Source organism: Chanodichthys erythropterus, chromosome 22 (assembly GCF_024489055.1).
Source record: "Chanodichthys erythropterus isolate Z2021 chromosome 22, ASM2448905v1, whole genome shotgun sequence".
In the NCBI taxonomy this organism is placed as follows: domain Eukaryota; kingdom Metazoa; phylum Chordata; class Actinopteri; order Cypriniformes; family Xenocyprididae; genus Chanodichthys; species Chanodichthys erythropterus.
The window spans coordinates 32,826,588-32,838,981 of NC_090242.1; the positions used below are offsets into that span (position 1 = coordinate 32,826,588).

General features: G+C 37.4%; 1 protein-coding gene across 6 annotated transcripts in view; it reads right to left on the reverse strand.

Annotated features, from left to right (window-relative positions):
- Positions 1 to 10,323, reverse strand: part of setx (senataxin) — an 87,881-nt gene extending 77,558 nt beyond the window's left edge. For 5 of the 6 annotated variants that reach the window (XR_010893552.1, XM_067375238.1, XM_067375239.1 and 2 more), the window contains exons 1-5: positions 10,155 to 10,312; positions 8,255 to 8,455; positions 1,491 to 1,698; positions 411 to 520; positions 83 to 302 (exon numbers count right to left, since the gene is read on the reverse strand). Coding sequence is in view for 5 of the 6 variants with exons in the window: in XM_067375238.1 (XP_067231339.1) it covers positions 83 to 302; positions 411 to 520; positions 1,491 to 1,698; positions 8,255 to 8,449 (733 nt within the window). In the remaining variant the exon portion in view is untranslated. Of the gene's footprint in view, positions 1 to 82; positions 303 to 410; positions 521 to 1,490; positions 1,699 to 8,254; positions 8,456 to 10,154 lie in introns of all 6 variants that reach the window. The other variant, XM_067375236.1, reaches the window with a different exon arrangement.
- Between the last annotated feature and the right edge of the window lie 2,071 nt (positions 10,324 to 12,394).

The following is a 12,394-nucleotide window of genomic DNA, read 5'->3' on the forward strand; positions in this document are numbered from 1 at the left end:
TTAACAAGTTTAGTAACAGAAGGAAGTAAGTATGGAAAGGACATTAAGAAAAGAAGATTTCTACAAAACTGAAAACACAGACCTAGCCAGTAGTTCTTCTTATTTTGTGAATCATAGAGGTGAGACGGCAGCATTTTTACTGTGCCCCCTGCATAAGCCTCAGGATCCAAGTCTGGAAAATCCAAAGATATTCCAAGCTCAATGACATAAAACATGCAATTGAAAATCTCTTGAAGGTCATAGAAGCTGTCCCGGTCCACACTCTTCAATGTCTTTGCAGCATCGATTGCCCAACGGCGCACCTGGAATGGAAAGTTGGAGTAAGAACAAGGAAAACGATCAAAATGTAAAGAGCAGAGGACCAGAAGAGGACCAGTCTATTCTCTTACATGGCTTTTTGACTGAATTACCTGTTCATTGGGATGAACAAGAAGCAGATATGTTCCTTGATACTTCTCAAACACAATTAAAGAACTATTCAAATCCTGCAACTTGCACAAGGCCTTTACCACCAGATCACCTGTAGATAAAGAAGAGAATGTGTCAAAAAGCAGCAAACACATTCCTTTCAGATCAGATCAGCCATGCTTTTTCGTTTGATTCTGTTTGGACCCTTTTCAAAGGCTGTGATGACAGATCCACAGTTATTAAAGTGCCCCATTCTGCTTTTTCAAATGTTACCTTTCATGCAGTGCATAATATAGCCGTTTGTGGATGTAAAACGTCTACAAAGTTTAAAGATACGGTAATAGGTGCTTCATTTTTTTTTTGAACTGTAAGTGGTCGACCAAATCACAACAGACTGGGCAGTCTGACCAATCAGAGTAGGCTCACAGAGAGGAAGGGATTAGGGAGACTGATCTTCAGACAAACTGTTTAAACCTGGTATTAAGATGTGTTTTGGTCAATCGGATCACAAGTGGATGAGGGAGACTCATTCCCGTTTACACCTGGTGTTTCAATCTGTCTCTTTTGACCACTTTCAACCACTTCTGTCCTCATTTCTTTGGGCAGGTAAATGCATTTTATTTGTTTTTTCAGATCTTTTGATCTAATGGACAAATTAAGCTTGCGCAAATTACATATGAACATGAAAAACATACAGAGAGCAGCAGCTTTCATTTCTGCTCTGACAGCCAAAAGACCACACAGAACATGGTGAGTTTGTGTTACACTAGTGATCCGATCGACCAAAACGCATCTTAATACCAGATGTGAGCAGTGCCTTTGAACTGCCTTTTTTTAAATATTGGATGCATGTAAACCTATTGTCCAACACAAAATTAGGAAGCTTTAAAATAGCATAATGGGACATTTAACATTGTAAATCTTGCAATTTTTAAATTTTATACACTAAGAAAATATCAAACCACATGGTTAGAATTGTGGGTAACCTGGTTTGCAGGAACTCACACCTGCAATCTTCCAGTTTTCAGTCCTTATTTTTAATCTCTAGAAGGGATGATGTTGGTTATGGGAATATGACTTACACAGATCACGGTAGCAAAGCAGGTACGGATACTTCAAAACTTCAAACAGTGGGCAGCAGAGACGGTCATGGAATTCCGCAGGAGAGATCATTGACACCGGCTTTTCATGATCATCTTCAATGATAAATAGATCATCCTCTTCAAGCTCCTTGTCCAGATAGTATCCCAAAATATGCAGGAGTCGAGCCTTTTCTTTTTCCCACAAACGCTGTAAGAGATTGAGAATTTGACTCTAAGTGGACATGCAAGATGAAACCATACAACGTGGCAGTACGAACAGCACAGTTTTCAATAAAACCCTAAGGAACTGCATGAACTGTTAAAATGTACAGTATACCATAAATGAAATGCAAGTTGCTTTGGTAAATGTGTAATGTGAGAGATGAGATTTCTAGGTGTTAAATGGATCGTAGTTGATCTATGATCAGTACAGACCAATCCTCACGGTTCTGCATGCATGTGATTTGCGGATTGCAAAGTTTAACCATCATAGAGTGAAATATTACCAATTTACACATACAAGTGATTTTAAACCATTCCAGCACAAGAGGCGGCAAAAGAGAACTCAATTCAGTATTCGCACTGCACACATCCGTGGTGCGCGCAAACATACACAGGCACGCGAACACTGAACTGATTCCTCTTTCGCATCTCCTTGCTCTTGAACGTACACATACACACAAAATTATGTCAAAATACCCGTCTCGGCAAGCACAGTCAGTTATGAACGTAACCAACATGCGGTTTCGGTCTTCTACTCTGGACTATCCTATCAATCTCTCTTGAAGGTGTATCATGATTGTGCATGCAAATAAGAATAAGTTAAACAAATGGTCTTGGTTATATTGTATAGTGTTGGGGATACTTTTTTGGAGAAACAGCTAGGAATCTAGTCATTCATGAAAACAAAATCAAACAGACAAATGCATTAATTCTTTGTAGAATTTATAAAAAATAACATTGGGGAAAAAAAAAACCCTTGTTGTTCATGTAACAGTTTAGTCAAGGTTTATTTAATTGGTTACACTCACTTAGGAAAATTTCTGATCACTTCCAAAAGTCTAGACTACTTAAAAATAGAGACAGATTTAGTTATAGCACGCACAATATTCAGTTCCTTCCATGGCTGTTACAGGCACTTGTGACCTTCCTGGAGTATGCACTTTACACTTCTGCATTTTGATTGACACACGAGCATATAAAGAACTTCAACTAATATATATTATATTTATATATTATATTATATATTATATATTATATTATATATTAAAATTCTTAAAAAGTGTACTTTTATCAAACAAAGGATGTTTAATTTCTCAGTCTACAATGTAAAACTCAGAAGGTTATTATTATTATAAAATTCTTGAGATTTAAAATCTCTTTTACAAGAGGGTCCTGGCCAAGACCGGAAGCACATTTATTTGAACATAACAAAATACATTAATTTACATCTACAGAAATACACAATCACTCAAAAACAATTAAAGTCAAATGACTCAGAAACTAGATCCTTTAAATACCCTTAAAATAATTTAGTGATACCAACTCTTTAAATCAATATTGAGTGCACCGTGTCTCACTTCAGTAACTCCAAGCAAAACAACTAGCAGGCTGTACTGGTCACCAAATATTTTGTTCAACATCAAAAGCATTTCCTTATCATCGTGATGTTTCATGTGCAAGTGTAGGAGTGTTCATGCAAAAAAAAAAGATAAAGCAGAGAAAGATAGCTGGTGCTTAAGAGTGGATAACACAACGAATGACCATTGGTTGAGCAAAGTGTAAATAAGTTGGAAGAGTGAGATCGGAAAATGGTTTCAGGGCTGTGAAAGAATATTATAATGTAACCAGGGCCGTCCTTGGGGGGGTAGGTTGGCCCTTATTGGGAAGTAAAAAATTTTTTGGAGGGAAATGTTAACCTCTCACCCCCTTATTTGTTTCTCCACTAAAAGTAATGTATGCACAATTTCACCCAGATAATTTGTCATTTAGGGTATGCTCAAAGCAATCTTTTTATCAACATGCATCTTTTTACTTGACACCTGATTGGTGATATTAGTGAAGGTTTCATTCACTGTTAAAATTATGACTGTTTCTGACATCAGATTTCCAATTTTCCGTGGGGGTAGTCATGGGCTAATGGTTAACCTAATGTGTGTGCACTAACTTGGATGGGTTAAATACAGGACAAATTCCAAGAAGGAGTTACCATACTTGGCCTTTAAAGGCCACTTTCCCCTTTCATTGTCAATGTTCAAGTACATCTTCACCGAATGGGAAAGCATGCAGACCATTTCAGCACGCTGTGAAGAAGTTCAAAGACTTTGTATGAAAATGGGAGGCTTTGAAGAAATCAAGGGGGCGAAGGAGTGAAACACACCAGAAAAACAAAGAAGAATGTTGGATGGATCGTCATAAATATCTAGAACAGATCACAATTTTGGTTCTAAATTCACTTTAACAGTGCAGTAATTTCAGAATTAATAAATTCAGAATGCACCTAAAATGACTATAACCTTTAAAGGTGAACTTAATTTGACCTAATGATGTCCAACTGTTTAATGTTTCAGTAACTTTGCATAACAGGCTGTTCTCCAACAAGGTGATTATCTCCAAAAATCACAACAAAATGTCTGATCAACCACTAAATGTTCTGGTTTTATGTTCACATTTTGACATCATGAGACCTAGATGACACCTAACAATTGAGCAACAGAATCTGGCCATTGTGAGGCTTTAAATGGGATGTTCTCAGAGGGAAGTTGCCCCTGAGCTTAGAGTGTCACAGAGTGTCATCAGCAGGTTGCAGAAGAGACAAAGAGACTGGAAGAGTCACAGAAAGGCATAGATTTGGGAAAACCTACGGGATCAGTTGAGTTGTCGTGTAGAGGGTCATAACCCTGCACCCCAGAACCTCAATGACCTGAGGGCAGCCCTTCAAGACTGGAATGCCATGCCTCAGGAGTAGGGCTGCACGATTAATCGCATGCTATTCTCACGCGCATTTCGTCAGTAAAGCCGGTTCCCTGATTACCGCTAAATCGCCATCACCTGCTTTCAAATGAAGCGGCATTTAATAGACAGAGCCGTAGTTCACTGATAAGACACGCAATATCGCGTTCATATCGCAGATGAATCGCCTGCGATAATGAACGCGATATTGCGTGGCTTGTCTGTGAACTACGGCTCTGTCTAATAAAAGGCGCTCCGTTTAAAAACAGGTGATGGCGATTTAGCGGTAATCAGGGAACCGGCTTTACTGACGAAATGCGCGTGAGAATAGCATGCGATTAATCGTGCAGCCCTACTCAGGAGTCAATAAATCAACTTGTGAACAGCATGAGATGCCGTCAAGCTGTAATTTATGCTCAAGGGCACACGACATGTTATTGAGACATTGACATTTTTTGTTGTATACCCACTACTGTTGTTAGCTTTTGTTTCAATAAATTGAGATGAAGAAAAAACCATTGCATGCTTCAAATTAAATGCCTTACTTTCATGATTTAATATTAACCAGTACTAACCATACGTACTAGTTGGCATATGGACAAGCATATTATAATTTTTTTTTTTTTTTTTTTTTGTAAAAGTGTCCTGAACTGATTAATTTCTGAGGTGAATTTTCAATTCCACACACATAACATAATAACATTCAAGTTGAGAGAATAGCCCTAATACCCTCAAGGAAGTGGCTTATTCATAACAATAGTTTCACAGAGGCTGCAAGTTTCACAAAGGCTATTCATAGTTTTCAGTCACGTGACTATCACGGAGCCCTGGAGCGCAAAACAGCCATGTAACCGCAGTCAATTTTCCATCTTAAAAACAAATATATGTTAACAAGATGAAAGTTTTGGGCACTTGCGATGCATATACAATGATTTCAATCACTAAAAACAGCGGGACAATTTTTTAAAAAGCTAACGTGAAAAACACTAAGGTGGGTTGCACCAATAAGGATTAAATTAAGCAAATTTTATCACGAATCAAGGATTTTTTCATCTGGGTTTTATTTGAAATCAAGTTGTTTTGCACCACTTAAATTTTAAATAGATTAACTATGCAGAAAGACCGTTAGAATTAAAGGACTGATCAAACAGCAAAGGCAGAGGGTGAACCTACGCCAGGCTAAAAAAAAAAAAAATCCTTAGTGCAACAAACTCTTAAAGTGCCTTAATGTACGAAAACAGTGATATTAAAAGATCAAATTCAGTTTAACCCTTTTTGATGATGCATACTATATACAGGCGAGCAGAATATGAATGCAATGTTTTTTTCTTTATAATGGTTTTTCATGGAAAAAACGAGAAACCTCATGGTGCATTAATATTCTGTGTGCATTTGTTTGCCTGTACAAAGTATGCATAATCAATAAGATGCATATTGAATTTGGTCTTTTAATATCACCGTCTTACTACAAACCTGGTAAAAATAACTGGCGGGCAATGGAGGAAAGCCTTGTTTTGCCCTCCAGGTGGGCGTTCCTTTAAGGGTATGACGTCACGTGAAACTATGAATAGTATAATTCTCATTAGAGAAATTTTGGAATTTTGGGCATTTAGGCTTCTGCAGTCCTCAATTAGCCTTTGTCCAAACATACTTTGTTTGAAAACTATTTTTGTTTCTCCATTTTGGCCTTCCATCCACACAGAGATGGCATTTTTGTCCTATGAAAATGGAGCTTTTTAAAAACACCCTCCCAAGGGGATAAATTTGAAAACATTCACACTGTTGCTAAAGAGGTGTTACTTTGTACACTCTTCATACTAGGGGTGGTTAATCTGTCTGATTTCCCGATTCGATTGCGATTATTGAAGTCCCGATTCGATTACAGTCGATTTTCGATTATTAACGATTCTCGATTAGCGATTATTGATTTTCCATTTCACAACAGTAAACGAAAATACACTACAAAGTGATTGCAGTATTAAAAAAAAAGTCAGCTACTGAATTACTTAACTCTTTCATTGAGGAACAACAACTCAAAGCACTTTCTGTGTCTTGTAGTTATAACTTCAGAATTATTTGTATGTAGCTTATGTTCTGTAGAACACAGAAATGAATACATCACATTGTGTTGTGACTCATCAAGTTGAACTAAACAATAACAAATAAATGAAAGGCTTATTTCCTTTAGGAAGTAGATCAGAACCAACATACTGTAGAAATTGGACAATTTTCTTCTAGAAAGACAATGTGTTCAGGTGGAGGAAGACTGCAGGTTGCAGTCGAAACATGTCAAGGTAAAGAAAAAGTTTAAGTAGAAGCGATTGAGAGTGCGGCTCATGGTTGCATAGCAACGTCAGACGCCACTGGAGCGAAAGCGCATTGGAAAGGAGAATGCGGCGCGGACGCGATATGTGAATGCCCCTTAGAACGGCGACTTTTTCTTTGCATATCAGACAGGTAGCAACTAGAGAATAAGAATAAGAATAATTTAGCGGGCCGGATTATGTTTTATTTTTGAGATCAGTTGCGGGCCGTCAGTTTGAGACCACTGATCTAACGTCTTTGCTGCTTACTTGGCGGCCACGGCCAGTGCAGCTGGCATCCAACTTAAAGGTGCATTGCTGCCCCCTACAGTACTGGAGTGTGAAACAGATTAGTGGGGGAAAAAAACAGATGATGACTGCGTGCGTGGCGGTGGGTGGTGGGCCGACCCGCCGGCCGTCCTGGAGTACCGGCCGTTCTGTGATTCTCCAGATCACACAGATGGCCAGTCCGCCCCTGGCTGGGTGGATCGGTTGGTTGCTCGTTCCTGGTTCTTCCATTTTACACACCTGCTCTGGCTGCCGTTACACGCGCTTGCTAACTGGAACTGGGCGCGTTCGTGACGTTCAACTCCCAGTATAACATTTTTTACAAAATAAAATAATGCAAAAAAAAAAATAAAAAATAAATAAAAAAATCGATTTTTGAAAATTTAATAATCGATTCATACTCGTCCATAACATACTCGCGATTAATCAATAATCGTTTTTTTTCACCACCCCTACTTCATACCACAGTGGCGCAAAGACGAGAAAATGTACTCGCAATCGCCGTCCTGCAGCAAAACATGAGGGCAGTTGCGTTTTAAGCCAATTCTCACTGCACAAATGGCAACAACACCAACAAACATGTTGACTGTTGGATTTAGTGCACAAAAAAAAAAGAAAAATATTGGATGACCAACTACTTCCAGTGAGATTCTGAAGTGAGCATTCCATGGATACTTCACTATCCCATGAGGCCATGGGGAAGAATTTATGAACGGCAGTGAAGAGACGCAACTGGCAAAGCCGACATTCTTAACTAAGCGGCTATGTTTTACAACTGACCCCAGAGTATACTTGAGCGTTCTGTTTTTTTTAGGGTCACGACATCAATCCTTGTTTTGGTTCTTTTAGATGTCTGTGTTGCATTTAAACTCCAGTTGAACCACACCAGACACTGAGATCTGAAAACAATCTGATCTGATCCCCTGAAAACAAATTTGTCGCTCTGCTTATTTGGTGCACACCAGAGTTCAGATGGCAACGCGGATTCAAATGATACACACTAACAGAGCAATTGCACCAGAGTTCATTTTAATTTAACCAAATTTGCCAAGTATGAGCATGCCATAAATTATGCCTGCGCTGACCCACCTCAGCTCCTAGTGTGAAAGTATAGAGTTCTAACTGCTGTGCAATTGCATTCATGCAAAGTGCAAATAAACAAGCAAATAAAATAAATACCTGTGCCACCTTTGCATTGTAAATTTGGCATTATTTGCATACCTTGTGCAGTTCAGGGACCTTGTCTCTGGCTCGATGATACTCCATCACACACTCCATACAGCAGTTGAGATCCTCATTCAGAGTGGCCATCATCTCCGCAGACAGCTGCCCTGAACTGTAGCGATGCAAGATGGCAACGATCGCCACATCTCCCTCCGCCTTTAGGGCCTTGGTACACCACAGGCACTTATCCATGATCACCTGTGCATACACAGACACATGGATGGCTTAGTACGTTCTTGAAGTCTTCTCTGTGTGTTTTGATGTCAAAAGACAAACTTTATCATCAAAGTCGAGTTGGTTCACGGAGAAACTCCAGTTACAGTCGATATATTGTTACACCTCTAAAATCTTACTTCCTATAAATAGAACTTCCTCCCGAGCATCAGACTACAGAGAGCATCTACTACATCTGATCTTACAACCATTAATAATTTGAAAATTGTGTACTCTTGCTTTGCACCAAATTTTAAAACTTTTAATTGCCTTTGAATGCTCAAACGTGTAACAGATCACTGCAACACTGATATATGTGCTACACAACACTAGAAATGCAATATAGCTAATCTAAAAATGCACTTGTATCCAGTGTTGCCAAATCCGGCTACTTCTACACTGTTGCCGAGGGTTGTTTTTAAATGTCTGCAGGTTGAATAGACCCAAAATAACATGACTTTTAGTCCCTGGAATGCAAATTTTATCAGGGGAACCCTGCCAAAAATGCGAATTACACCCCCTGAAATGCCTTTGAGCTAGTTTTGAGAAGCAATTGGGCAGGTTTTGTTGTGAAAACCTGGCAACCCTGCTAGTATTGTCATTTTATATAGTCATATCGCCCAGCCCTATAGTAAAATGCATTCTTCTCTCCTCATTTCTCCAAAACCAATCTTTTTAGCAACAGTATGAACATTATACAAGTTGATTACACAAACAGTCTTCATATCAGACTAATACATTCCTGACCGTGGCCTTCAGAAATAACAGTTGATTAACCTTTTCGGTGATTATATTACAATCATAACAGATGCGACCAGTTAATTAATATCAGGTGAACCTTTCTGTACAACCATTTAAACTTTCTGCAACACCATTAATCCAACAGACACCGTTTCATGAGCAGATCTAAAGAAAAATGGCACCAACTAAGAGAAATCAGATTGTAAATATAATTTATCAAATCACAAACTTATCTCAAATCACAAACAATGATGTAATGGCCGATAAAGTGTGAACAGACATAACATTCAGCAGATAAGAAGAAAAACTTGAGTGGAGTAATATGTACACAAATCAAGGTTAAGATCACACCCTCTTCTGCAGCATCCATTTTATGTTGTACAATAATTGTAATCATACAATAAAATAAGGGTGTGTTAACTATGCAGCTGCAGGTACATATTCTGTTCAATGCAAATATGTGAATATAGTTTCTAATTTAATCATTTATATTTCTGATGGTCAGATTAGTGGATATAAATGTCCTTATTTGAATTAACCTAAAATAAGGTAAGCAAATTAGCAGATTATCAAGAAACGAAACTTATCAGACACTGTGGGTGTTTCCTGCTCTGATTTAACTTTCACAAAAAACAAAACGACCATAGAGTCAAGAGCTTGCAAACACTCAAAGACCAACAATGAAGAGGAGAAAACAATATATTTTGGATTAACACGAAGGTTTACAGTATCCACAAAAAGTACGAGAAAGCATAAGCTAAACTTCTCAAATTTACACTAACAAAAGTCTTGCTACAGTTGAATACTGATAAAACAGAGCATTTACTTTTTAACACAAGGCATGTCAGAGGCATAAACCATGAGGTCTCTGCAGGAAGAAGACTAAATCACACTAAATCAAATGTAAACACGAGGACTAACGTTACATGCAAAATCAGCTTACCCACAAAGCTCCAACGGAGGAAACTTTGCGTTTTTCAGGGTTGTTTCATCTCTTCCCCACACTGACACGGTTGTAAATACCTTATGTCCACTCAATAGTGTGTTTTACATGGTCTCTATCGATTTTGCTCTCCACTGAAAACACGCCTGCTGTAACAGAGTCGCGCTGCGGTGACGTAAGGGTTCGGACTGTGAGGCCCATTGCGCCTGCGCAGCTCCATAACGCGCGCTTCGCGAATATAAAGGGCTTGTGTTATTGAAATGGCCTTCTGGACAATTAATAAAACGCTTGATTTAAGTTGTGAAATAACCATGCACAAGGAAGATAATTATGCAATAACTGTTTAAGGAGTAGGTTAGTCTTACATTATGATTGTTTTTTGTTTAAAACTACTAAAAAATAAAAATAAAAAATAATAATTTCAGTGTATACCGAAACTATAGTTTTATATTTAAAAATATATATTACATAGATTTGCTATAAATATATACAGCTAGTGAAATGTAAATAATAATTCAGTTAAACTGAAGTGCATAAATCAGAAGTTGATAAATTCATTAAGTAAAAATTATAGAGAAACAAATTAAGTTATTAATAGTTGATAAAATCTAGAGTACTGTATCTAATAGATGAAGATCAGGATATAGATGAGCTAAGAAAAGCTAAACTATCAAAGACCTAGTCCGTTTTATACCATAAGCATAGGAAAACGTATATCCCACTCAAACTTATGTTTTGGTCTAATAAGAAAAGGTCAAACGGATTTATCCATTATGTCATAGTTGGTGTAACGGCTAGGTCAGAGTGACTGGTCAAATGTCAAAGATAGATGGAAATAGATACAAAAGGTGTTGTTTTGATTGAATTTGAATTTTGCAGATCTTGCATTATCACATGTCTGAAGAAATAATTCTGAGAAACAAATTCTGAAAACACCATCACTTCTGCAGTAGGCAGGCATCCAGTATCTAACCACAAACGTGTCAACATGACCCGTCACTTGAAGAACAATTGAATATAACAAGCATACATACTCTTAAAGATAAAAGAATAACCATAAAGGATTACATTAAAGAGTAAATACTTGAAAATATGATGAGGATTAATATATGGAGTAGGAGTACATTAATATATGAAATCAAAAGTAATATTGGTAAATCATAAGCCATAACTTATTAACATGAAATATGAATAAAATGCATGAATATGAATATTGACCATCATGGATCCACCAGAAGTGTACCTGTACTTTAATAATTTAAAAATATTAAAATGTTCATTTCAATGTATACCAAAACTATAGTTTTGTATAGTTAATAAAAAAAAGTACATAGATTTGCTAATAATTAAGTTAAACTGAAGCCTTGGAGTCAATCATGACACTGAATCAGCCATTTGGTCTGACAAACAAACACAGGTAAGTTAATACAGTGCAGTGCAAAGAGGACTGAACTGACAAAATGTCAACAGACAAGACAAAGCAGGTTACTTTTGATTTCAAATTTAGTAATTTTTAAAGAAATTTAAACAATAAATACCTTTTGTGGCTCTTTAATGTGTCGTGACAGATCGCTGTAGCGCCTGTGGCTCGTGAACCGATCATCTCTTCTTTCTTGTTAATTTATAGCATCAAATAAACATGAATGAACATCAGAAGGTATGTTGTTTCAATCGCAGAAAGACGTCAGTACGCACAATTTTTCAAGTTCAAGTTCACCGATGTTAATCTGCAAACTCCCCTGACTGCTTTGTCAGACAAAATGGCGGATTCTAATTGGTTAGATCGCCTGTCAATCAAACTCCTGGCGAAGGGTCAATTAACGTTGGTGGACTTGATGTCTTTCTGCAGTTGTAACAACATATAGTCTACCTTCTAATGTTAATTCATGTTTATTACTAGCAGGAAGAGATGATTCACATGCCGCTTGAACAGACATTTGTCACAACACATTAAAGAGCCACAAAATGGTTGAATATCTTTAAAAAAAAAAAAAATTTAAAAGTCAGAATTCCGATATTGCGAATTATATCACGCAATTCTAGGTTTATAACACACAATTCTGACTTTATAACAGGCAATTGCGAGATATAAAGTTAGAATAGTGAAACGTAAACTCGCAATTCTGAGACAAAAAAGTTAGTCGCTGCGTTCGAAATCGAATTAATTCTCTACTATATAGTACGCGAAAAATAGTAAAAGTACCCGGATGAATTATGATGGACACTTTACTATCCCATGT